Source organism: Lasioglossum baleicum, chromosome 14, assembly GCF_051020765.1.
Source record: "Lasioglossum baleicum chromosome 14, iyLasBale1, whole genome shotgun sequence".
In the NCBI taxonomy this organism is placed as follows: Eukaryota; Metazoa; Arthropoda; class Insecta; order Hymenoptera; family Halictidae; genus Lasioglossum; species Lasioglossum baleicum.
The window spans coordinates 8,652,728-8,680,437 of NC_134942.1; the positions used below are offsets into that span (position 1 = coordinate 8,652,728).

The window sequence follows — 27,710 nt, forward strand, 5'->3', positions numbered from 1 at the left end:
CTGCTGCACAGGATGTGAAGAAATTCATTTCAAAATGAATTCAAGCAGAATCAATTTTAAGGTCGAGAGATCAACAATGTTTTTTCTTTATCGCGTCTTATTCTACTCGTCGCAAGGATAAAAAGTGTAGAAGAAACCACGTCGTTCTCTCAAAAAATTGTGATGAATTTTTGTTCATGATCAAACTAATTTTATTTATATATTATATTTACCGATAGAAAAAGGTGAAATAGGAAGGTGGCAAAAATATAACGAGAAAAACACAATATGTCAAGCGTGCATTAAAACCGAACTGAGGCACTGTGCGCAAATGCTTAAAAAACAATTGTTCCCGGGATCGAAGGGAGTTGATTCGACTAATTCCATGAACTGCCTCATTTATGAACCTAGTCAAAGAGGAAAATAAATAAAGAAAAGACAGAGTAGTCGAAGTGAAGGAACAGGACTAGCAGCCAGGAGTTGGCCGAAGGGTGAAGAGGGGCGGGGCGGCAGGGAGGGAGGGAGATGTGGGGTGCGCAGGGTGGCAGAAGGTGGTGGAAAAAAAAGAAAATAGAGCAAAGGAAGGCGAGGCCTTTCGCATTCTTCGCAGGAATGTAAATCAAGTCTGCCAAGGGAGCGGGACCGCTTCGATGCCGGCGGGGGTGCGCTAGCGTCTCCACTAAATAATTACAAGCTCTTAATTAACGACGAGGGCCGATCGTAAAGCCATCCACGACTCGGCCGCTCCGTCCCGCGGATGCATGTTTCGAGATTATTTAAACGAGCAATGGTAACAAACGTTACCGGACCTTACCGGCAAACCGCCCGTCGTCGTCGTCGGGTAACTGGCCCCGCGCGCGCGCGCTCTCTCGCACGAGGAAAAATAAATGTGAGCGAACCTCCGCGGGGAGAAAAACAAACGAAAATAAAGTTTAGGGAGGGAGATAGCTTGGCGGAATATCGAGGGGTACGAGGCGGAGGGAATCGGGCACAGGGTGGGGTCAACGAATTTTTGCACACCGCCCGATTCCTCCCGACGACGCTGAACAAAACGCCCGCCTTAATAAAAATGTAGTAACAAGTCGACGGCCCTATAAAACAGTCGCTTTCACATTTTTCAACCTTTCGTATATACATATACGTATGTGTATATGTATACATTATATTGTAGTGCGCGCTACACCGGGAACATCGATTGTATTAATTGGCCCGACCGGTCGAGAGAACGGGTCACGGTGGCCCTCGTAAGTTTTTGATAATGATACAATGTAAGCGGCCTTCGGAACATTATTTCGTTACGAAGTTGCAACAAATCACAGATCACTGAACCTACCGAGCTTTAAAAATGGCTGGGCATAGAATTTATATGAATTTTCTGTGATTTTTTAAAATAATATTTGCTTGGATACAAAACTGTGTAGAATCATTTCCAGCAAAAGTATCATTATAATTTCAATAATTGTAAAATAGAAGAACCTACATTCTCGTTTTACTTTTTAAATTGACAAATTATTTCCCATGCACAATCTCTCAAAGAAATACATTTTGCAACTGATATATACGAATACTTAAATTTTCATTTATGATAAAAATGGGAAGATGTAATTTAAAACAGCAACAACATTATTAGAATTTAAAAATACTGTTTGTCAAACTCCAGTTTTTGTTGCCATTCTGGTGGAAAATTTTTATTTGCCATACATGAACACTGACGAAACAGCAAATGTGCTTCGTTTCCCGCGGATCCGCGAAAACGGAGCGTGAAATGGGCTCGGCGCGGGACACGTACGTTCATAAAACGCGAAAGCAGCATGAGCATGGTGGAAAGCTCATTAGCTAGGGCGTCGGGGATCGGTTCGAAAAAGCCGAGCAAGAGGAACACGAGGAACACGGGTTCCCGCGTCGCGGGTAGCTCGACGCCCATAAAACTCGATCTCTCAATAAATATAGGAGTCGCCGGTGTCTCGGTGAAGGGGGGGCCCGTTGCTCCACGGGGTCCGGGTTCGATCCAGGCTTCTCTCCGGATCGTAAGGGGCCCATGGCTTTCCCTGGGTCCGGTCTAGTCGCAACCCCGCTGCGGCGTTCCGTTTGCTCTAATTTTAATTAAAGGGTTCTACACAGGATTTCCGTGGTAATCGAGCAGCCGGTGCTCTGCGGCCCATACTTCATTGGGACACAGTGGACGTGTAATTGCTCCGCGTTGCCCTTTATCCGGGCCCGGCAACATGGCTCGAGCCAATTTTATTCCCGTCCGCGGCTGGTCCTTGTATATCAAGTCTCGCCACGGCCACGCGCGCGCACCGACGCACGTGTAATTTTCATTAATACGTGATTTATCCCGGCTTAGCGTGATTTATGGATCAGACGCGTCGCCCCCTCGGTGTCCCAATCTGTTTCGGCTGGGACGCTTTCGAAAAAAACTGCGAAAATCGTCATAACGATTCAAAACCGTTCTAAAATTGTTTGCAGCCTTTGAAAATTCTGTGAAGAGGTGGATGTCATTTTCATTGATACGCGATTTATCACGGCCTAGCGTGATTTATGGATCAGACGCGACGCCCCCTCGGTGCCCCGATCTGTTTCGGCTGGGACCCTCGTGAGGAAACCTGCGAAAATCGTCGGAACGAGTCGAAATCGTTCTAAAATTGTTCGCAAGCTTTAAACATTTTTTTAAGAAGCTAAACCCACCGTGGATCAGAGGGATTGTCGCGTCGGGACATTAACTGGTCATAGCAAGCCTCGGTTAACCGTGAATAATATAATAAATCACGCGATAGAAGGGAACGGTAGCTTTCGAGGTACGCTGCATTTCCGATAGGCGAAACAGTGTAAGCTGCGCCTTCTCGTACTGTTCGTTCGTGTCCGCGGCGCACGGATCTCACGACTTCCATGTTACTCACACCGTGTCCGTGTGTTACGATATTACGCCGGACGATAATGGGATGCTGGGGCTACTGGTTTAGTAGACATTTTTGCATTTTCGCGCGAATCGACTCGCTTCCCAGAAACGTCCACCTTCGGCTCGAACCCCGAACGTGTAAAAGAGAAATCTTTTCCGCTGGCTCAACCTTCAATTGTACAGATCCGCATCGGCCTAATAAAATACTCAATTTCATGCATTATTGCTTCTCATCGAATCAAGCTGATAAAAAAGAATTAATGTCTTTCATTTGAATCAGCGTCCAAAAAGAAGAACAAGTTTCTAGCCTGTCTGAAAAAAAATTCGCAACCCTTGAATAGATTTTAGTTTCTTCACTCACAATCAAGCTGTTAGAAATAATTAATGTCTTTCATTTCAATTTTTCAAGTTATTAGGAGCTGATCCCTTCCTCGCATTATTGGATCGCAATGTCTATCTTGAATAATTCTAAAGGTACTGAAAAATTTCCCAATGGTGGTCTTCAATCCACGAATAATTTCTTTTGCTTCTCACAAAAATTTATGTCTTCCATTTGAATTCTTCAGATTATTAGCGGCTGATCACCTCCTAGCATTATTGCGTGGCAATGTCTATCTTCAATCATTCTAAAGGCACTGAAATATTTTCTAGTGATATTTTGCACCCTCCATAGTATAATGCTCAATTTTCCTTGGAGGGATCTAAATTCCAGAGTTAATCAGCTAGTTTGTAATCTAGACACACCAGTCTCGTAGCAAATTTTCCCCCGGCGCCCAGCGTCCAAAAAGAGACCTTCCACCTTCGCTGGACATGGAACAAGTTCCCACCCTGTCTGGAAAAAATTCTCAACCCTCGAACAGATAAGAGGAATGGTCCGAAGCATCGCGAGTCTGCGGACTTCCTATTTCTACGAGCGTACACGTAGCAACGGTCGGTATCATTTCCACCGGCTGATTTATTACATTATTCCAGGCGTCGAAGGCCGGACAACCGTGGCCTCGGAACGACCAGACCTGTTAATTCGATCTATTTTCTAGCTTGGCTCTCGGGGGTTGCGTTCGCGAAACGATCGACCGATCGCGAGACGTTCATACGCGTTCCTCGTTTCTGTCCGTGTGAGAGAGAAAGAGAGAGAGAGAGAGAGAATGAGAGAGAGAGCAAGAAGGAAGAGACCGGTAGTCCTTTTGTTCGTTTCGCTCGGACCAAGGAACGAGGAAACTATGGGTTTCTCGTGCACACGGGCTCATCGTCCGTCGCTGCTAGGCCGGATTAATTATGCGCGATAAAGTGCGTCGGACACGTGTAGCTACATGTGCCGTATGCGCGCCTATGTCGCCGTCGCGACGTCACGACCGATCAGATATTTCCTGAAATAATGCCACGGCTGCCTCTGTCCCTTCCCCTGGCCTCTCTCGCCCCTCTTCAGGAAACCCTACCCGCCATTCTGGTCGAAACTGTCCAGTGTTTAGGGGGTGCGGGTTGCTCGAGGGTGAGACTGCCTGAGAGAGTCTTGATGTTAACCCTTAATTAAGGTTAGTGGTCAAAAAATGATTATTTCACCCGCTAACAGACTTAGAAAATTTGGGTTGGTAGATAAATAATTGTTCAACCCCGTAAGGCAACCCCTGAGAACTTTGGTAACATAATTTGAAAGATATAGAGGTGGAAGATTTTAGGATCACCAGATTTCATTATTGTTTAAATCTAAATTCAAATTCAACTTTCAATCATTAATTCAAATTCAACATAAAATATATGACTTACACCACTTTCATAATTATGGGCACATTTCTGTCGAGTGTATAGTAGGTCACTGTGGAGCACATTCTGCAAAAAGTTTGTGCTCTGGTCTTAATTCAAGATGGAGATGAGCGATATTTCTAGTGGTGTCGCAAGAAAATGCTGGAAAGAAATGTTTGTTTATTAGACAGCAATTTTTATCACAGGTTTTATTGCTGACTTTCTGAACTACGACTTTGAAATATTGTTCTAGTTCACTTGTTCACTTCAAAAAGTGAAAGGTTTATTACAGACTCTACATATGTAGAAATTTATTATTGTTTTGGGTAATTCTTAAGGCGAATATATTTTTAAAAAAATTTTAAATACTGTAATGCGTTGGTAAGGCTTTGTTCAATGATATGCCAAAAAATTTTGCAAAAAAAATGACCTTCACTGTCTTAGCAGAGCGTGGTTTCGATCCACGGACCTCTGGGTTATGGGCCCAGCACGCTTCCACTGCGCCACTCTGCTGTTGTGTTAATAGCTTCCTTAAATTCGCCCGAGTGCTTTCTTAGGTAGACCAAAGGAGAAATCAATACTATTCAATTGTGGCAATTAACGTATATTATAATTTACTTTTCTCATTACATGTTCGGAACTTTCTACTTTAATATCTCCAGTCTAAATGAATGTGCACTTTCTTAGATTAAAAATCGTCGAATGCACGCTGACAGAAATCAGACTTAACAGGATACAGTCCTACAAAAATGAAATACTCCAAAAATAAATAATTTGCAATCCAATCACATTGAAAATGTTCAGAATTATCAATTTTAATATTAACAGTCGAAATAAATGTGCACTTTCTTGATTAAAAATCGTCGAATATACGCTGACAAAAACCAGATAAAAATGCATACACTACTACAAGAATTAAATAACTCAACACTAAATAATTTGCAATGCAATCACAGTGAAAATTGTATAATACGGATTTTCAATAAACGCGAGTGGTGCAATGGAATAAATGTATTATCTCAAAAATTATATCGCTCCGAAATAAAAAATTTTCGATCTAACCACGTGGAAAATTATAAGAGAAGCTTCCAAGACAGCAGAGTGGCGCAGTGGAAGCGTGCTGGGCCCATAACCCAGAGGTCCGTGGATCGAAACCATGCTCTGCTAGGTCGAATTATTTTTTTTTATTCTTTTCTACTTTTTCCGAACGTGACAAATCTGCAGACCTCCCAACACGAAATTCCACCAGCACGCACAGACACTGCGTACACAAGCTAAATAAATATTTTTATTATTTATACAGGGCGTAATTTACTGTACACGCCAGCGAATGTCGCGCGCAACCCCTCGGCACACTAAAAACACTATTTTTAAAGCCGCGATTAATATTTACATACATTAAATATTCATGAATCTTGAACGAAATTATGTAATTCTTCAGCCGAAGCAGTTCCCGGAGGGGCAGATAAAAATAAAAAAAAAAAGAAGAAAATTTAATCACCGCTTAGCAGAGCGTGGTTTCGATCCACGGACCTCTGGGTTATGGGCCCAGCACGCTTCCACTGCGCCACTCTGCTTGTTGTCGTCATTGCGAAAATTTTGCACCTTGCCCTAGGAATTTTCCATTTGTTGTAATTTCCACAATTTTCATAAATAAACCCCTAACAATCCGGTACAGGTCATTTGTGCTCCCCACAGCGAGCGAGAAAGGCGAATAAATGAGATCAGATAAAAATTGTCTGTTTAAAACACTGTTCATAAAGTTGTTACAGATTAAGAACGATAAGTGGATTGTTTTGAGAAACGATTTTGTGTCGAATTATTTGCGATAATCATTTGATAAAATCGATTTTTGTTCTGTTGCAGTCCGACATCGTGCACCAAAGTGTCTACGAGCTGGTGCACAGCGAGGATCGAGAAGAACTGCAGAGGCAGTTGATGTGGAACTCTTTTCTACCTGCTGAGAGCGCCAGTCTACCCCTTCACGATGCACTTTCACCCCAACATAGTCATCTTCTGGAGCGCAGCTTCACCGTCCGCTTCCGGTGTCTCCTGGACAACACTTCCGGCTTCTTGGTAAGGCCAAAGAAGCCAAAAATTTCTGTAATCGTCTTCAAGCCACAATTCGATTTTAATTCGCTTACAATTCAGGTAGCAAAATTTCGAGTTTGCGAAAGATCCACTCGTTTCCTTAATTTCCAATCGAACATTTTCAAGTCGTCCGGCTTCTTGGTAAGCCCAAAGAAGCCAGAAATTATTTTTATAGTCGTCATCAAGCCACAGTTCGACTTTAAACCTACCGAGCACTATAAGCGATTAAAATGTTTTACCTTGAAAAATGACAAGGCTCTATTTGTTTCGATTTTGTGAAATTGATCGAATCAATTTCCATGTAAGCAACTTCATAATTGTAATAATCATGAAATGGAAAATATTAGACCGGCCGTGGTGGGTTTAGTGTTAATATTTGCTTACAATTCAGGTAGAAAATTTTGCAAAAGGTCCACTTGTTCCATGAATTTCCAATCGAATATTTTAAAACGACTAAAGAACGCACAACTATTTGGATAAGTTGACGATAAAGATTGGGGAAACTGATCGGAACGGTCGCCATTTTGGCCCCGATTCAAGTCGTCGATCGTCCCAACAGCCTCGATCAATCGAACACCGAAACAAGGTAGAAACGAAGGCGTATGCAAATGCGTCGGACAGATACCCGGGTTAAATAATCGCAATACAAGGCCTACCGGCTGTGTTTGGCAGCGGCGCATCCAACGGGAGCAACAAGACTGCAAGAGAGTGCAAGAGATGTGCATCGCGACCCCGCTCGCTCGGCGACTTCTTCACGCTCGGCATACAAAACAGTAATTAATAATTTCACTGTCGTAAAGGAAAAGAGAGAGGTGGTCTCTCCTCCTCTGTTTCCTTCTGTCCCGGGTAATTGCTTTTTTCCAGTCGCGCCCCGGATCGTCCCGTTCTTTGTTCTTCCCCGTTTCTACCGGTCGCGTCGCAAAAAGAACAACTCATTTGCCAGCGGGATGCTGCTGCCTTTTTCGAAAAAGAAAATCGAATCCGTAATTTTTATCGAGCCATCCTCGAACGAACTCGAACTTTATGCGTTTATGAACACATTGGTTGGGTGAAATATAAAACGGTGAAAGATTAGAAAAATTTAAGAACATTGTCATGTTGTTTTCAATGTGACGAAGTCATTAAGGGATGAAACAAATTTTTATTTTATTCCTACTTCCCATAGTGAATACAGAACATTTTTATTTTGCATGTAGGTCCGCAGTCTACTTATTACATTACACGCTCTCGTTGTTGATCATTTAAAATTGAATTAAAAAAAACACCTCATTCGTTATAGAAAGAGTGAATTGAAAATGTTATCATTAAACTGCGCATCTATAAAATCTTTGTGCAAGATAAAAATGAACAACGTTAACAATAAGAAACAGGAGATTAAAATGTATTTAAATATATTTTGAATAAAATGGAGAGCGGTGGTCAATTGAATTAAAAGAAACACCTATTTCGTTGTAGAAAGACTGAATTGGAAATGTTATCATTAGACTGCGCATCTTTAAAATCTTGATGCAAAATAAAAATGACCATCGTTGCCAGTAAGAAACAGGAGATTCAAACGTATTTAAATATATTTTCAATAAAATGGAGAGCGGTGGTCAATTGAATGAAAAGAAACACCTACTTCGTTGTAGAAAGACTGAATTGAAAATGTTATCATTAGATTGCGCATCTTTAAAATCTTGATGCAAAATAAAAATGATCAACGTTGCCAGTAAGAAACAGGATATTGATTAAAATGTATTTAAATACATTCTGAATAACATGGTGGTCAGTTTCCCGCCAAAAAGCGGCACGATCCGCAAAGGGCAGTATCTCGCATGCTAGGTCGCAGTTCCAAGTGCATTCCACGAGTACGCAGCTCTCCTTCATTCATTGGAACACACGGTCACGCGATCACGGATGATACTTTGACCCGCGGAGAAGTTTTCGTGCTGCTGTCTTCCGTGCGTTTAGTATCCCCCGGGTGAAAACCCTATTCTGTCCGTTTTGCATCCCTTATTTCCTCGTCATCTCGAGCAGTCAACTCGATCAAGAGAGAACGTTCAGCATTTCGCGTTGTCGCGAGCCTATCGATCGGATTTTTACGACATCAAATTTTCATAATTGCCACCGAGAGCCGTATTTAACCCCGCGGCTCGCGATAATGGAACTTAATTGCGGGGGAAAAGGGTGGTTTTTCCCCGTCCGACTGTAATTACCGCGTTTTTTCCCTCTTCGGTATCTGGTCGATGGAATTACGGAGGCTTTTTCTCGGCCGGAAGTTGCATTAAACTCTGCGTGTTTGTATATTTTTTCCCCTCTCTCCCTCTCTCTCTCCCTCTCTTTCTCTCTCTGTGAGATTATAACGCGGCTGTTTCCCCTGCTCACCGATTTCCCAGTCTCCCGCAAGTCCGTGGGACTATCACAAACCCTGAACGAAGGGTTCGTTGCCGTGTATACTTAGCACCCGGACCGTTTAGTGTGTCTATTTGATCGACGGATTAAATTTCTCCGCCCTTTGAAGTTGGTGATTACCGGCCGGAGATCTCGTCGGGATCGTTACACGGGGCAGTATTTTTTATATCCGCGATTATTCACTTTTAGGGGGTGGTTTATGCATTTTGCACGATCTCCAGTTCTCGTGTCTGTAATTTTTCATCCTCAAATGGACACTGAAAGTGCCACTTTTCATCCCTTCGTTGTCGCATCTGAAAATGCACCAAAACCGTCCAGTTTCAAACCAATAGAAGAATGTGGGAGCATTATAATATGCAAGTATTGGGTATGGGAATACGTTTCCGCCCTTTTGGAAATGTCGTTGTGCTTAAATACCGATCGCGTATTTGATTTTGAAAGGTCTATGTCTAAGCTTCAAAACGCAGTTAGTGGCAATTGTTTCGACCGTGAAAAATGTCGACTTTTGTTGCAAGTAAGCAGCATTTGCGGGAAGTCATGTTGCATTATTTTGTTTTAAAGAAAGGTGTTATATATTTACTATATTATATTTATTATATATTTACGGGGACGATGCTCCTTTAAAAACCATGTTTCGACGTAAGGGCAAAGATCGCGATGGTGTGCCAAAAAATTCGAAGATACAGATTTGCCAGCATTACTTGGTGGAAATCCACGTCAGACATTTAAAGAACTGTCGATTGAATTAAACGTCGATCGGTCTACTGTTGGAAAACGTTTACACGTTATGGCTATGGTGTATACGCTTCTATTCAATAAAAAAGGGCGGAAATTTATTCCCATACCCCACAGTTAAATTTGTTAGTTTATTAAACATATATTGAAAATTGAAGAACGAAATCTTTAGTCCTGCGGGATTGCAAACCCTGCTCGCGACGTATTAACACAGCTCTCCGGTCGGAGGCGAGAAGAAACCGCCATCAGCCACGGAGAAAAGGTTTCGCGGAGCGGAGGTGTGGAGGATGATCTCTCCTCCGTGGATTTCGATAAAAACGGAGGTCGTCTATGCTGGCGCGAAGGTTGCTCTGCTCCGGGGCCCGGTGGTGTGTCGTTCTCGCCGTAAAGCTTTTACGATTACAGTTTCATTTTCATAAACGTCAGAGCGGCCGGTGCTTTTTACTGGCGCGCGGTGCCCGTCGTTGCCCTTTACAACCGGCCCGACTGTCTTTGTTCCGTTAACTTCTGTATTCGCTGTTAGCCGCGAGATAATTAGTGTTTTGCCCGGGAGGCTTCTCGCGCAAAGGCAGCGCCAGATTTTACCCGGAGGATTTGATTTACAAGCGTCTTCGTGGACGATGGGCGATAAGTACCGTCGATGGACAGGTCCGAGCATACGCTTGGTCTGTGTTTAATCTTGTGTTATAATTTTTACAATTTTCTAATCAATGTTCTAGCGTTTGGACATCAGAGGACGCGTCAAGATCCTCCACGGCCAGAACAGGAAGACCGAGGAACCTCCATTAGCTCTGTTCGCCCTTTGTACTCCGTTTGGGCCACCCTCTCTTCTAGAAGTCCCTCAGAAGGACGTGATGTTCAAGAGCAAACATAAACTCGACCTGGCGCTGGTGTCTATGGACCAGCGAGGGAAGATGCTGTTAGGCTACTCGGACGCCGAGCTGGCGAACCTTGGTGGCTACGATCTAGTCCATTACGATGACTTGGCTTACGTCGCCAGCGCCCATCAAGAACGTAAGAATATTTAAATGTTCAAACGAGATTTGTCTTTATGGAGAAGTTCTTGATGATTCCTTTTTGGTTGCAGTATTGAAGACTGGAGCGTCGGGGATGATAGCCTACAGATTCCAGAAGAAAGATGGCGGGTGGCAGTGGTTGCAGACCAGTTCTAGACTGGTCTACAAGAATTCCAAGCCCGACTTCGTCATCAGCACGCACAGACCCCTAATGTGAGTGCATACTTTGTTTGTATATCGAAATGTATAAATGACGTTATAACCAGACTGCGGATTTTATGCATTTGTAACAAGAACTGTTACGTACAATTTAAAACAGTGGACATATTTAAGAAATTTAAGAACACATCAACGTATTAGTTCCAGTTTAATAAAATAATTAAAAGAAGAAAGAGATTTTTACTCAACTTCTATGTTTTGGAATCGATGCGTACATTCTTTATTTTGCATGAAGATCCGCAGTCCAGTTACAACCGTTACGAGAATATCGGTTCTGGCTTGTATCGGTTACGGTTAATAATACTCGTTCTAAGGAACCGCAAATGTAAGCTAAACTGCGGATCTTTATGCAATTATGGCTTTCGAAAATTTTTAAAAATGCTAGGTTACAAAACACGACAGAATTCAGTAAGATTTTCATTTATTTCAGATCTATAAAATGGCTACTACCGCGGAAAATAAGATTCCATTCGATTCGAGTTTCTCTGAAAATTCGTCTACAAAAATTGCATAAACATTCACAGTCTAGTTGTAACATTTTTTAGTTGTCGTAACTGTTTTAAGAACCGGAATCGATATCCATAACTGTTTCCAACCCCTGATTGGTAGCTTCTAGAGCTACCGAAGTGTTAATGTATCAGTTTTTCTATTAAGATTATGCCATTTCCATGTTCAGGGAAGAGGAGGGCAGGGACCTGCTGGGAAAACGCACGATGGACTTCAAAGTGAGCTACTTGGACGCCGGACTGACCAACAGCTATTTTTCGGACAGCGATAGTCTGACCGGTTCGGTGATGACGCCGACGCTGCCGACACAGCCGACGTCCCAGCGAGTGAACAGGCGGTACAAGACCCAGTTAAGGGACTTCCTGTCGACCTGCCGGAACAAACGTACCAAACTTTCCGCGCAATCGTCGGTGTCGCCGCCGGTGACGCCCACGGTCGCGTCCGTCGATTATCTCGCGGCGGACACGAGCGCGGCCGCTGCGGTCGCCGCCGCGTACAGCAACTTGAACACCATGTACCCGACCCCATACGCGCCTACGGCGGTCGCCGCCAGCACGGATCCTTCGCTGACCACGTACATTGGACACACGGGCAATTACCATCAGACTCTGTATCCGGCGACCGCCTTGGACAATAGGTACTCTTGCGACTGCTGAACCCTTAGACTGCCGGCATTTCTCCGGAACATTTTTTCACGGAATATTTCTACATAAATCACATTATATCGCACGGAGTGCTCCAGATTTTAGCTGGCTCCGATCGGCATTTCTCCACTAAAAAGATGACATTTTTATCCGGAATATTTGTACATAAATCGGCTCATTATATCGCACGGAGTGCTCCAGAGTTTAGGTGACTCCGATCGGCGCCAGGGAAACGGACATTTTTTGTTGAAGGATATGATTGGAGTGGTTTTTTTCTAATTAACCTTCCGTCGGGCGCAACCGATCTGAGAGGCACAGCGCGATCATTTAGGTACCTCTTAGGTTCCTCGAAAACAGTATAGACTACTATACTGTACTATACTATACTACGGGTATAGACCTCACCAAGTGCACTATTTCCCTAACAGCAGTTGTATAAATGAACTTAATTAGGTGTTTATCATGTTTTTTGAATGTGGGCCCGTCAAGCACATTGCGCCCGAATTCGGCGGTCCAGATATTGCGCCCGACGGAAGGTTAAAAGACAGTAGTGAAATAGGTGACTTCAACACATTTCCAAATTTTCAAATCTTGAAAAATCGCATCACGCCGGCAGTTTAAAGGTTAAGTTAAAAAATACCACAGGGCTCTTAATTATTCCCGTGGTGGTGCTAATTCTCGAGCCAGTTTCGGCGCTATTCGTGGCACCTAGGAAAGCTGGGACCACCACGGAAAGCGAGACCCGTGACCGGGTTGAGGGGGCCTAGCCTTTGAAAATAGGCCGTCGCGAGTAAATAATTCCGAGCCCTGCCGTATACCCTTGGGACGCAGCCTTCAGTTCCGTAACTCTTTCCAGTTGCACACTGATGCAGGGGTGCACCCTACTTTATCGGACCCTAACCGATTCCTGAATTCTCCAGGTACCTCACCGCAGCGACGGAGAACCTGTTCCAGTACAGGCCGCTGGGTTCCTACTACCCCGAGTACCACACGAGCACGGCGTACAACGGGTTCATCGACGTCTCGCTGCCAACCTACGAAACCCACCAGCTGACGAGCAAAGCGGAAGAGAAACTATACTGCCAGCAGCTAGGGGAGTCTCCGAAGTACAGCTACGTAGAAACAAGACATCCGAGCAGCGTCAGCGGTTCACCGTACGCGGCGAGTCCAGTTGCCAGTGCGTCAACAATGCACACGGCAACCACGGATATCAACATCGTCCGGGCTGGTAGCAGACATTCCTTAGAGGGTGGTGCATCTTCCAGTAACTCAGCTGGAAGTTCTCCGGTAACCGGACCAACGAACGGAGTCCTCACCCCGAAGATAGAAGACGTGAAGCCTGAAGTGTACGGGAATGAAGCACCTAGACAAACTGTTTTGATGTGGGGTGCGCCTCCATCTCGTACTCCCCCGAGGAACAACGGCAGCTACAGTCCTCCCACCCCTCATTCTACGCATTCGTCCACCCATTCGACCAATGCGAACGCTGGCGATCCTCTAAAATCCCTAGCAGAGATGAACTCGATGAACGGGGAGTGCAAGTGGAGGCAAACATCGCCCAGCGAACCTCAAACCACAGCACCTAGCTCGCCAAGAGCTAAAGCGCAACCTCAGCACCAACATCACCAGCAGCAACAACAACAGCAGCAACATCAGCAGTACCCTGTGACCACGTCACAATATCAAGCGGCAGCGGCAGCGGCAGCCGCAGCCGCAGCCTCAGCCGCAGCCGCCAGCACTATCGGATACGCGCACTCTCATCCTGGCCATGGCCATGGGGAAGCGGGCTCCGAGGTATGGCAAGGAGTGCAACACCATCACCACTACCAGTACTATCCCTACCACCATCACCACCCCGCACCACCAAGGCACGCGCCCCAGTGAGTGTCACTGCTGCCTCACAAGTTTTTTTCGAACGGTCGATCGTTAAGCTACTAGTACGAATTTACGTCATGGTGTCCGATGATTAGGGAGAATACATTCTAGGATGAAGATTTTAGGATAATAATCTTTGAGAGGAGAGATTAAATGATTCGAGATATCGTGCTTTTTTGTCGTAGATGATTGTCGATCATGGTACGGATGCATGGTAGGAGTAATGCACGAGAGTCGTCTGCGTTGAGCTGTGTCCGAATTAGATGCACGAACGTCGCAGTGGCAAAATCGTTAATTATAGTATAGCCTCTTTTATAGCGTATATCAACTTGGCTCACGGTTGTCACAGAAAAGATGTAGACTCGTTGAACAGCATAGTACACATTTAACTTCGGGTAGATAGTAACTTCTGTGAAGATAAGATTAAATTCAGCGGATTTCGTCACTTTCGATATCAGACACGCAAAGATAACTAATTTGATCTTGGATAAAAACTTCGGAGGCTTCTTATTGATAGACTGCGGATTTTTATGCATTTTTGAAGAGATTAACTGGGTGAAATATATAAACCAGTGAAAAGTATAAAGAATCTAAGAACATTGTTATGTTGTTGTCGACGTGAAAAGACTATTATAAGGGTTGAAATGAATTTCTATTTAACTACTGATGCGAAGATCCGTAGTCTACTTATTGTACTAGTAAGTCGGTCTAACGATTTTATCGTCGCTGGACGTTTGATTAGGACGTAGCTTAACGGTGTCGGTCGATTTGATGCGTTTGTGTGTTGCATGTCCGCGGTTATGATTTTTCTCGGACGATTTTCCAGGTCGATTTCTGTTAGCGCATCTATATAATCATTTGTATTTTTTTGTCACTGCACAGCGAGGAGTTACGTGGACGATATTAATATTGATGGAGTATCGACAGCGATTGATTAGTTATTAATGTGGGATAGAAACGAAACGATCGAGTGTAGTGTAACGACAGGACTGCAACAAGGGGTTGAAAGGGGTTGCGAATAACGGGTGAACGTACTTTCGGTTGCAGCACGCCCCCGTCAGCTGTGGCAACGGGGACGGGAGTCGGCATGGGCATCGGCCAGGACAGCAACACCAACAACAACAACGTCTTGTACCATCCTCCGCACCACCACCCCCAACACCAACACGTAGTGGGATCATCAGCGGGGGGAATGGGCCCAACTGTCCCACAGATACCAAACCGGACGCCGGGAGTCCTTTGCTGTCCATCTCTGAGGTGACTAACACCCTGCTCAACCAATAGTCTATACGTGACCTCCGCATCGCTCCGTTTTAGTGGTCAAGGTAAGTTTTCGATCATTCTGCAGTAGATGATCAGGGGCGGCGCACATTCGGAAAGTTGAGTTGATATCTTGTCTGTACGTCTTTGACAAAATGCAGAAAGCTTCGCAAAATATAGCGCCGGCCCTGTAGATGATCCTCTTTCACGAGAGGCAACAGTGTTTTCGAAATATTTCTCTAACAACTATCCTTACAATCCTTGAATTAGCGATCTAAATGATTCGAATGTACAGGGTGTAAAGAAATGTTTGGTCTTGGCTGCCATAGGCGTATTCTCTTCATCTTCTGATCGATAAAGATCTGTAAAAAAAACAGTTGCCGAAAAAAATCGACTTTGACTATCAATGTAAAATTTTTATTGCATATAGTAATAATAAATCAAGGACAATTTTGCAATTCCACCAGACACCCTCGGTTTGGTGGAAATCGATGTAAGAAAAATATCGTAAAAAGTTTAATTTTGAATTTCAAGGTCAACAAATTTTTTATTGCATTGGATTCTAAGCATCATACAATAAAACAATTTGACAATTAAGATCTACATCGATCTGAAGATGTAGAATACACCTGTGGCAGCCAAGACCAAACATATCGTTACACCCTGTACAAAAGACTTCGAATAATTTGAATAAACGACATCACAACCATAAATGTTTTGTCATTGTTGCAGGTATCTCAGAGAAGTTAGTTTCACCGAGGCGGATCGCAGAACGCGTGACTGTACCATACAGATAATATTGGTTAAACTGTTAAGAGTATTCCCCTCTCGTATAGCGCTGTAACATACTCATTACAGTTAACGTAAAACGAACGACGTTGCTACGACGACGTTCACGTGTATGTATGCCTGATTATGTTAATTCGTCCGTACTGTTAAGTTGCACAGGAAAGTTCTCCGGGGGACGTGCAGTTCGATGTTCTCTTGATCCGTGGATACGTGTGAAAGGTGATGATTACGGGATCCCTTCGACCATTGCATTCCTTACATCGATCGATCAAGTATGAAAAACGATCGTTTAAAAATTGATAAGTGAAAGTGAAACGTTCCTTCGTCGATCAACCTTTAATAAACGCATAATATCGATAGCTTAGTTACACAATTCTCGACAAAAATGAAAGAATTTCATCGGGCAGCAGAACCCTAATCGTTCAGAGACTTGGACAAAGAGAACATCGACGAAACAACTCTCCCGATCCGGTCGAACCCCTCAGTCTTGCCAATGCGTTTCTGTTAATAAGTTTGTAATTTTTGTACTTAATTAATTTATACGCTATTTATGTACATGTGTAGTTGACGTTTAGCGAAGCTAGACGAGCCTTCCATAATTTTAATAGGACGTGTAATATCATTTTCTTTTTTCGCGGACGTCGACACCCGCGCTCGGGGAAACGACGAAAAGAAGGAAACGGTGAAATAAAATCGAGTATCGACGATGTATCGACTTATGCGTCGAGCGAACGACCTGAGTGATTTCAATGCTTCGAATCTTCATTATTTGGGGGGGTTACGGGGGCAAGAAAGGGGGACGCGATTCTCTAATTGATCGCGTCGCGTATACATATCAGAACGGAAAATAAAACGACGCACTTTGTCGTCCCCCTTTCTACTGCACTCTTGATATACATATAAAAGAAAAAGATTATATATATATATGAAGATTATATATATATATATAAATAAATATATATATATATATTGTATTATTTGCTAGTAGAAACGTTTAAATCTTACGGATAGCATGATAAATGATTTCTAAGGCTACCAGCGACATCTTTTTCCTTCGGATCCACGCGTCTTTTTGATCTTTCAACTACGATTATTCTCTACTTTACCTACTTCATGTCGTTATAGTGTTAGACAATATACGAAACTATTTTGCTATGATTATTTGTAAACGTTCTGTCCGCTGATTGGCTTTGCGATCGACGCGTCGAGACTTTTTACTGGCAAACCCCTCTGCGTGTCTGTATTTATTCAATTTAAAGAAACCATATAATGTCAACAGCAACGAGAAAGAATTATTTTAATGTTTTGAATTTGTTCGATGAAAGACTAAACATGGAGGGGATGTTGTTAACGAGTCTCGACAACTCCACATTGTAAATTCACATCTTTGTAACAGCTTGAAACTCTGTTTTCTTTGCAATATCGTATGAAGATCTACTATTATAAGTAATTGAGTCTAGTCCATACATAAAGCGAATTAACGATATCCACTATGCTTAAAGTGTAACAATGTTCTCGCTGGCAAAACCCTGGTGACAATCTTGCTTGATCGATTCAGTACACACTTCGCCTATTATAAATATACGTCCTCGCGTCGTTTGTCGACTTGCAAATCGCACGAACCTCCGCGAGATTGTTCGACAGAGCGTGCTTTTATTATGCGATTGTTTGAAATTGGTTTCTTAACGAGGTGTTTTGAATTCGAACGAAATCATTTTAATGGAACGAGGTCTGATACTGTGATTTCAGGGTTGATAACACTGGCCACTCTCCCCCTAATCGTTCGATCGCAGTGGTGAGAATATTTTGACAGTTTAAGCATACATGTATATTTACTGTATATGTAAATTAAGGTATCTTCTAACGAGCATAGATAAGATTAGTCTATATAATAGACTCCCCCATAGCTATCCACATAGATCAAAATACGTACCTTATTTTATAGTAACCGGTATCTGCAGATCACGGCCAATGCAATTGGACCGAATCAATCGACGAAAAGAATCTTATTTTGTTGTTTTGCAACGGTGACAACGAACAATTCGAAAGTAACGGAGCCCCGAGGCCCATCTCTGTTGTTTACTTTGCAAATGGAATAATAAACAGAATGATACCGCACGTATCGGTATCGCAGAATTTTTCGTTAAATTTAATTAAACGTATAAGTATTTATCTGACAGTGATATTTTTTTCTTTACTCGGTAAGCTTCGATCGAAACGCACGTGCGATTTTTAGATTCTTAATCCTTTCACTGACATTTCCTCCTGAAAATATGGCGAACGAAAAAAGATTGTCGACGGTCGAGGAAGCTGGGAAAACGATAAACGGAAAGACCACAACCACGGACTCTTCAAAACGTTTTATTAATGGTTTACTTAATTTCTTTACAAGTATTTATTACGCACTATAAAATATTTCTAACTTGTAAGTATTTTTATGGAAAATACTAGGTAGAAGTAGAAGAACTCTTATTTATTTTAATTTATTAACTATTACAAATTTAGTTTAGTTTAACAAAACTAGTCAGGTCTATTTCTGAGTAAACTTATATTTATGAAAGAGGAAAATCAAAGACAGTGATCGAACTTGGAAACAATCAGGAATCAAGGCAGCTTTGGTCAGTGAAAGGGGATTAAGAATAAGAGAATTATAGTAGACGAGAAACGAAAAACATAAACGAAAGAGTTCGAAAGAGGTGTGCAACAAGGGAGGAAGAACGTTTATACAGAGAAAGTGTCCTGCTACGAAAAATTAAAAATCAGTTGTTACAAAAAAAGAGAAGGTTAAATCGACGACATCTACTTTGCTTTCCCTCGCGAGAGAAGAAAAGAACACGTTGCTCAAGCACAGGAGAATAGGGGGGAGGGTAAAGAGAACAGAAAACATTTACAAGATATTTTGCAGATACCTGTACACCGTTTGTTTATAAAAGAAAATTTTACCTAAACTATCGCGTCATCGCTATTCTGTTTTCCTCCGCGGATTGTTCTTTTATACATCGTCCGAAAATGTATCAAAGTGACCGTTAACGATATCATGCCAAACCAAACTTTGTCTCTCGATCACTCCATCCATTTATCTCCGATACATTCTATAGAATCTAATTACTATTAACACTACTACTAAAGCTAAGCTCTACAAAAAACGAAATTTTAAAACTGTATCAAATGTTTATATGAAATAAATTATGATAATGCAATAGAACCGACTATGTTCTCTCGATCGTCCGAAAAGGAAACGAAAAGAAGAGGCAAGAACAGGGTAAGAGACAAAGCGAGAGAAGAATATTCAAAAACGTACGATGTTTTTCTTTTCTTAATTCGAGGAACCATCCCCTCGAACAAAAAATGGAGGTCTTACCTTCGCGATCGTAATCATGCAAGGTGTAGAACACATTTCACTCTAGCACACGTTCGGTTTGTCTTTTTCTTTCATTTGTTTGAATCTCTTTTTATTTCAATTGTAAATGACTCGTTACACTTATTCGCCGTAGCAATGCGTATGTAAGGCCTGTACTTACAATACATTGAAATCATCGGTGTTCAAAATTCTTTCGAACAAATGTTAAATACATGTTACGTCAACCAAGGGATCTCGGGAGGTCTCGCGAACGTTCTTGGCGGTATCAATGGCGATTTTACGTTCCAACAATGGCGGTACATAGAAACTCACGATCGTGATAGAATCGAGAAAGGGTCGGGGTATGTGTGTATGTGTGTTTGTGGGGAAAAAAATCAAACTGTTCCGGGCATTCTCCGATTATATAAAACTCGTTTGTACCTCGTCAGTTTCGTTTACAGGCAATCAGCAGTATAATCAAGCTTTCGTGTTTCGAATTAAACGAATCAACGAATGACCGACACTCGTTAGCTAAAAGGAATTCGAATTTGATCGTGCCGGAATCGATTTGGAATGGTAAACGAAAAAGTTTCGGTATATCGCATTATGTCTTTGATCGTGTATCGAAGCGAGCAACAGGTTCCTGGAAACGGTGTATACCGAACGACAGGGTATATAGAAATGAAAACTCTGGCTCACGCAAAATAGCACTGTGGAGGTAAAAATCCAGCGTGTTTGTCGTTCGTATAATTACAAAACTGTCTTTAAAGACTATTACAAGTTATTAAGGATCTCTTAGTTAGATTGGAAAAAAAGAGCGAGCTAATTCATCGAGGTGCGCAATCGCATGGAAAATTTTTCAAATAGACAATCTCAATTTCCTAGAACTGTCGCTTTTCTTGATATTCTTTTTTCTTCTTTGCGTATATCGTGTCTCTCTCTCTCATTCTCTCTCATTCTTTCACACACTCTCACTCTTTCACTCTCTCTCTCTCGCTCTCTCTCTTTTTATTATTCTGTACGAATATCTCGAAAATGTTATTATAATATATGAATATGTATATACAACCTTGGCTAGAACGTTGGGGTGTGTCAGGTTCAATTCCTGTACCGATGGGACGACGATTTCTTACCGTCCCGGTGGTTCGACTGCCTTGATCTAGACCGGGATTTTCTATGATCCCTCGATCTTGACCGAGACCTCCTCTTGCTCCTGGAAACGTAAGACTCGGAGCGTTTCCGCTCCTTGGACCGTGATCGCGTTCGGTCTCTCGCTCTGGATCGTGATCGTGTTCGTCGTTTCTCGCGGGCTCGCGACTTGCTGCGTCTGATCGAGTAGGATCGGCTTCGTCTACGGCCACGGGAACGAGAGCGGGACTTCCGTTTGCCTCTGGACCGTGATCTCGATCGTTTCCTCGCGGCCGAGGCCGATCTAGATCTACGTAAGCTCCTAGAGCGGGATCTGCGGGACCGCTTACGGTTACGCGATCTCGAACGGTGCTTCTTGCTGGACCTATAATTGCTCGAAGACCTTGAACGATACTCTTTACGCGAGGACTTTAGCGATCTAGACCTGGACTTCCGTTTACGACCGCTACGCTCCGAGGAACGGGACCGGGACTTTCGCGGCTGTCTCGATCTGCTTCGACTCTTCGACCTCCTCTTCCGGTAATCGCGGCCCTTGCTCGAACGTTTCTTCTTCAACGAGTTACTTCGACTCGAGTCCGAACTCGTCGATTCAGAGCTGCTCGACTCGGTGTCGGCCGACCCTGACGGCGTCTCCGGCTTCGCCGTGTCCGTCGCCACGGTCTGTTGTTGCTGCGGACTTTGCCCGGCGCTCGACAAAGTTTCAGACGCTTCTCTTTGATTATTTATCGTTTCTTTTTCATCAACTAAAGGTAGTGATGTTATGGTGTTACGCTTAATGATGCCATGGTTTAACAGCGGCTTACGTTCTATATCGTTTCGAAACATACCTGCCTCCTTGCAGCTTGTATTACCAGTATGATTTTCCTGTTGCTTCATATAGTGATCCTCGTAACGTTGCTCTTCCCTCTCATCCTCCTCCGCCAGACGCGCCTCGATTTCCTCCTCCGTCTTTTTGAACAGTTGCTGACGCCGTCTCAATGTCTCCTGCAACAACACGATCTTTCAATGCCTCTACTTACATCAATTTCATATCTACCACATTTAAAAAATCATAGAGAACGGAAATATTTTAGGTCGGAAGAAATGTTTAACTTTCGAGTTAAAATAGCACCGAGTGCAAAGGGTTAAAGGAAAGATGAAATTTGTTGTACGTACTATGAGTTCATCGTCGCTGTCATTGTTCTGAGCCTGGACGTGTTCGCTCTGCTCCTCCTCAGACTCGCTGTTGCTGTCGCCATAGATGCCCAGACCTACACGAGACGATCGGATTAATAAGGCAGATCGTGTATAATCGGTGTTCGTCTTTCGTTCAATGTAAGGAGACATACGCTCGACCACTAAATATGCTGCTGCTATTGATCGAAGAATGTCCTGTAAGACATCTTCGTTTCACGAGAACTTATAAGCGAGCATTGGCTACGAACTGCGGAAAACGCACGGGACGCGTTCGTTTTCTTTCGATCGTTTTTTTTTTCGGTATTTTTCGTTTTTCTTTTTTTTCGATACAAGTGATTGGCATTGTACACGACCGGTTCCTAGGATCACCGTGCGTTGAAGATTATAAAGACGTAGTGACTTACCAAGCTTACGAGTGATCTGAGCAAGAGGGGCCATGTTGTTGAGGGATGCGACGGGGGTCTCTCCTGCAGGGACTTACAATACACACGCATTTAGTACCCAATGGCTAAGTGCTATCGTCAGAATACCCCCCAAATTAAATGGTACTGATATCATCATCATCATCATCATCATCATCATCGTCAGTGATACACGCAAGGAGAGCCGAGATCCTGCATCAATCCTCATACACCTTAAGACATTAACGTATCCATATCGAACTACAAAAACTGAAACTGCTTTAGACTGACGTTAGTAAGGCATATTTTTGCTTCTCTTCTCTTATAACAATCAGTTAAGCGCGAGCGCAAAAGGTGGCTTGATACAAGTAACAATAAAAACAACATGTAAAAAAAAAAAGAAGAAGGCATGTTATAAATCGTTCTTTCGAAAGCAAAGCGAAACAATATGATCAAAGTGAAAAGACAGTAGCTAGAATCTGTAAAGAAAAATCAGTTTTGTATTCAGAGCTCGAGCATGCGATATTTTTTGTGTTCTCTCGAGTGTGCGGTCCGACCGGGGTGTTTTTTTCTTTGCTAGACTTAATAGTAAGCGCGCGTTGAACGTAACAGCGAGATGTTTCTCGATCGATCTATCTGACACGGTATTTGCCCTTTGAAGACTGTATATTCTCTTTTTCTAACGTTTTATTGCGCTAGATTACATCGAGTTCGCATAATTCTTCTCCGTCGTGTTTCTCTTCACGAACAACTATATCCGTCGGATATTATAATCAATTGACTCGTCAATGAATCTTCGACAAAAACGAAACAGAAAAAGGAAAAAACGTTAAAGAAGTTCGTCTACGTGTATATACTCAGAAAGAGAAATGTCCACGAATCGCGCACAAGATCAGCGAGAGATTCAATCAGCAAGAGAAAAGATTAAAGTGTCACTTAATGATACATGTTAGAAATCCTGGAAAATAAAGTAGGATATCCTGAAAAATCATCGAATAAGTAACTCTATGAATTGAATAATCTCTGTTTAATGTTTAAAAGCTTATATTACAGAAATGGGCAAATCAAATTCACCGCAACACTGCACGAGACTCGTGTGAATCAGATTTTCTGTGCACTGATCAGCGAAAGTATGAAATATCAATTTGTTAGTTGTATCGTGTGTATCTGGGGTACCTTTGGCACGTGCGCGGCTCCAAACCTCTCTGCATATAGAACCGATTTCTTCGTTCGTTACCTCCAGAAGAATTTCCGTTAGGGACCTCCGCACCTTCAACATCTGCTGACCAAAGGTCTTGTCAGTTAGCACTTGCTACCTGTAAAACGATCATTCTGAAACAATCACTCACCACATCTTGCAGCACTTCCTCTCTCGACCGCTTCGGGGTACTTAGGGTAGAATTGGAAGGCGTGGTTGGACTTCTGTCGGTATGTGCATGCGCATCCGGCGAGTCCGCGTCCCGGAATCGCGATTTCCTGGGCCGAAGAAGAATGTCTGGAGTGCGTTCGAAGTTTTTCTCGGTCGTCTGTTGACTGCGGGGTGCCTCTTCAGCTTCTTGCTCCGTTTCTTTCTCGGAATCGGAGTCCTGTGATCCAATAAAGAGTATGTAGATATTGTTCGCTCAGGTTTTTTCTATTCAGCTGGTGGTTGGGACACTTACGAATTTGCTTTTGGAAGGATTGAGCACCGCCCGGGCCTCGTCCTCGGCTTGCTTCCGGGCCTCCATTTCCTGCTTCCTCAGGATCTCCTGCCTCTCCCTCTCGACGGCCTTCTGCTTCGCCTTCTCCATCTTTTCTAAACCCTCTCTAATCCAGGCGGGTAATTGCCTGCGCTTAGCCGCGTCTGAGAAATATTTATATTTACATTTATAATTAATATATTTAGCAACTTATTAATGTGAATAATATTTTGAATATTAACTTTCGCGAGCAGAGAAAACATTCTTTAGTCCTTTGCACTCGGAGCTATTTTAATTAGATTAGATACCAACATATTTAATAATAGTACAGTAAGTGTTAGACAGTGTTGTTAGAGTTTCTGTTGGATTCCAATTTGTAACAGCTGCACTTGCTTATCAGATATAGCATACGTTTCACACACATTAGATAATACACTTGCCTATAGTCGTAGTGGTGTCCTCTTCTGGAGTTTTTTCTCTATCTTCTCTACACCTGACGTTATCTATAGGTCTCATATGCGGCGTTCTGTTCGTGTGTCGAACTCCTTTCATGAAAGGAGGCGGCTGAGGCGGTATTGTGGCCGGTGGTTCCCCCGACCAATAGCTATTGACCTAAACACAAGACACTCATTATCCGCAAAACTTTCAATTTTCACCCAGATGTACGATTTGAATGTATATACACAAGCTGTATCGTTCTCGATTTAATTACGGTGAAAATAAAATAAAGGATAAATCGAAAATAACGAACGGAAAATCGTCAAAGTTTCTAGTCTCATTCTTATTCTTTTTTTTTCTTTCTTTATTTTTCTCTGTGTTTTTTTTTGTTTCTCTTTTATCGAACCTAAGATAACTGGGAAGGGCCACGGTCTAGGTGGAGTTTAATATTAGAAATACAATTATTTAACCTGACTATAAGGTTGTGTTGGAGGTACTGAATTATAAGAATACAACGCCGGTGCTGCTGGAGGTGGTACATTAAATTCAGATGTTGTCGATATGGTCGGAGCTGGCGGAATAACTGGTACTGTAGGAATTCCCATAGGTTTCCCATCAGAACCTATAGAAACACCGGGAGGAGGTACACCAGTCCATTCCCAAGTACCTGCACCAGAACCTGAGCTGTTCCAATGGCCCCATTGATTCCATTGGGTCCAAGTTTCAGCTGGTATTAAAGAATATACATTGTAAAACAGTTCCAATGACAAATCAACTTAGATTACTTATCTCTCTGGAATTAAGGTCACAAAAACAAAACAACATATTATATACAGAACTACAGGATGTTCAACTATTCTCAAACATACGGAAAACTCCATCCAGGAAATCAATATAAATTCTATATTCATATACTCCTTGTAACACGAAAAATCAATATAAGACAAATCAAATAAATTGCTTTGTACAAGTGCGTGAACATATTCGGTGCCGATTCCATATTACTTTTCCACCCATTCGCATCACTGGTGTATATGTATATGTACACACTTGCGGCAACTACTCTTCGTGCCTCACAAGTTGTCTTCTGGCAGGAATTTGAAAGGAATGCAGCAGCAAGCTGTCCGATTGGGCCATTCCACTCGTACTTTCGGTTCTAGCCAAAGTATTGGCTGAAGTGTGTGACGTCACAGAGTAACCATTGGCTACGAGGACCCCCTTTGCCCCTACACCGTCTCGAGGGACAACTTGTGGGGCACAGAGAGTACATGCTGTAGAATAATGCAAATTACACCTCGTGAACATTAAAATAGGACTTTTGAGAGTAAAAACCCCATCTTTGCAATCCTGAAAACGGGTGTACCCCCTTAATAATTTTAATAGGCTGCACATAAAGTGCTAATAACATTAAATTCAGAGATGCATGAAATCCAGTCTGCTTACGATGCGAATGGGCTGGTCTGGGTTTATCATACTTATCTAGACCATAGAGCAGGAGTGTATTAGTCTGCTTTTAATACAACAATCTAAAAATGCTCTTGAAAATGTTCTTAAAGATTGTTCTCCTTGAAAACAGAAAAGAATGCAGTCCAATATACTCCGACTCTCTGATCAACAATGATCAATTACCTGCGAACACAATAATGAAAAATACCTGCAACAGAGCGACTATCTGAATTGATCTGTTACCTGATCCGCTGATGGAGGGAGCAGGAGGCGCTGGTGGGATATCGTCTTCTTTAGTGTCCATATCCATGGGTGCTTCTCCGCTACCATCGGTTCCGGAGCATATAGGATTAATGGTTGGTGGCGGCGGTGCCGGTGGCACTACGGTTTCTTTCATTTTGATCCATTGTTGAGCTAGAGCCGCCCAGTCAACTGTGGAGCAATCAAGAATTTAGTAAATGAAGAATTACATGATAGTGGAAGATTGTACTAAGTTACCAATGCATGCTATTGAATTTACCTTGGTCGTTGCTCATGTTCTGATAAGCAGAAGGGTTCAGGGCCCACTGGGTAGGGTAGTCCTTTCCCTCGAACATATCCCCACTCATTTTCATCTATCAATGCCCTGGTGAGACACGGTTAATGGTACTCAAGGCGCATTAACCTTGTACATGAATAATTCGGACATTGGCGTGCGGTTTCAGCACCGAAAGTCTGCCGGGGAAGATCCTGTCGACTACATAATGAGGAAACACTTGGATTTTCGGTTCTTTTCGACACTTTCACCGCACCGATCGATGTTTTATTACGGTTCGAGGCGCCCTGTCGCGATATATGTTATACTATACGCAGTTTACACGGCGATCACGGACACGGATCCACAAAAGGTCTCCTCGGAAGATCGATTGCCGTATCACTGACTCGATTTTACATTTTTTTCAAATGATTATCACTCGCACTACGTCCTGAAGAACTGCCAAACTACTTTACCGGAAAATATCCGCGATCGCAAGAACGTTGGCCGCGAGGTGTCACATCTTGCACAAAGGCGGATTTCCATTAGCGACGACGATCGCAGCGACACCAGTCGATACGGCATCTCTTAGACCTCAGACTAAGCGACCTGTTCACAATGTTGCTCGTGGTTCAAATGGCTGATGAAACGCGTGAAATTGGTGTTGTTGAAAGGAGAAATTCGAGAAGTCCATTGGCTCGTTACTGCTTTGACAATTGAATACACGATGAATGAATATTGAATATACGAGGTGATTCAAAAGATATGATGAATTATGTTCATTTAGAGTCTTCCACTACTTTCTGTCGAGCTAATAGAAAATCGAAGAAAACTAAATGGTGAAAAGTAATGGTTCCTTTGATTACATTCTTTTAATGTTTTTACTGCTTTAAGTTGTACGTTTCTTACCGGATTATTAGTGTTAAACATACGCGAAGTATATTATATTACATATATATGAATTTCACCACGATTTATAATCGATCGATCGCGTTCTGTGTTTTAGGTTCGAACTTTTGGCGCCAACGGAGCAAACTCGAACTGAGCACCTGTGGGAGGGAAAATCAAACGTTTCTAGCGTTTTGTAATCGCCTGAAATGCGAGGTAATTGTCATTCCCTACATTCCTTTTACTACAATGCATGGTTACAGCGAGATTAGTATCAGATTCTCTGGAGATCGTTTAGCAATAAATTAGCGAAACATAGACGTAGGAACACAATGTTTTAAATGCTGGAAAGCAGATTATTTAAAGTGCACTCTGACACACTGAAGTGGACCTTAACAATGTATTCAAATAAAAATCTCCAACAAATGATATCAATATACAGAATATAAAGAACAGTGGAGCATCCACTTAAGGGTTGATCTCCCAGATCAATTTTCCGAACGGAACGCCCCGTTTCATTAGTATTAGATT

The 27,710-nt window shown here is 42.7% G+C and overlaps 2 protein-coding genes and 3 non-coding genes across 12 annotated transcripts in view; 2 read left to right on the top strand and 3 right to left on the bottom strand.

Moving 5' to 3' along the window:
- Nucleotides 1-18,555, top strand: part of Ss (aryl hydrocarbon receptor spineless) — a 180,099-nt gene extending 161,544 nt beyond the window's left edge. Inside the window, exons 5-11 of one of the 2 annotated variants that reach the window (XM_076437780.1) lie at nt 6,485-6,694; nt 10,558-10,852; nt 10,926-11,067; nt 11,750-12,217; nt 13,145-14,104; nt 15,147-15,424; nt 16,092-18,555. In XM_076437780.1, coding sequence (XP_076293895.1) covers nt 6,485-6,694; nt 10,558-10,852; nt 10,926-11,067; nt 11,750-12,217; nt 13,145-14,104; nt 15,147-15,360 — 2,289 coding nt within the window. In that variant the 3' untranslated portion in view covers nt 15,361-15,424; nt 16,092-18,555. The remainder of the gene's footprint in view (nt 1-6,484; nt 6,695-10,557; nt 10,853-10,925; nt 11,068-11,749; nt 12,218-13,144; nt 14,105-15,146; nt 15,425-16,091) is intronic. The other variant, XM_076437781.1, reaches the window with a different exon arrangement.
- Trnam-cau (transfer RNA methionine (anticodon CAU)) lies at nt 5,060-5,131 on the bottom strand. Its single transcript has one exon. It is a non-coding gene; the product is annotated as a tRNA-Met (tRNA).
- On the top strand, nt 5,714-5,785 carry Trnam-cau (transfer RNA methionine (anticodon CAU)). The gene has a single exon. It is a non-coding gene; the product is annotated as a tRNA-Met (tRNA).
- Nucleotides 6,124-6,195, bottom strand: Trnam-cau (transfer RNA methionine (anticodon CAU)). Its single transcript has one exon. It is a non-coding gene; the product is annotated as a tRNA-Met (tRNA).
- Nucleotides 18,494-26,841, bottom strand: LOC143215561 (uncharacterized). Of its 7 annotated transcripts, none has more exons than XM_076437788.1 (11): nt 26,298-26,840; nt 26,021-26,209; nt 24,802-25,058; nt 24,334-24,505; nt 23,876-24,057; nt 23,564-23,800; nt 23,391-23,493; nt 22,218-22,289; nt 21,793-21,887; nt 21,465-21,621; nt 18,494-21,380 (listed from the first exon to the last, which is right to left on the bottom strand). In XM_076437788.1, exons 1-11 carry the CDS (start codon nt 26,389-26,391, stop codon nt 20,587-20,589), a joined length of 2,352 nt encoding a protein of 783 aa, XP_076293903.1. In that variant the 5' UTR covers nt 26,392-26,840; the 3' UTR covers nt 18,494-20,586. The 7 variants fall into 7 exon arrangements, with proteins under 7 accessions (XP_076293903.1, XP_076293901.1, XP_076293899.1 ...); XM_076437786.1 differs by having other exon boundaries at nt 23,391-23,496; XM_076437784.1 differs by having other exon boundaries at nt 18,494-21,621; nt 22,218-22,280; nt 23,391-23,496; nt 26,298-26,841.
- Nucleotides 26,842-27,710: the final 869 nt, after the last annotated feature.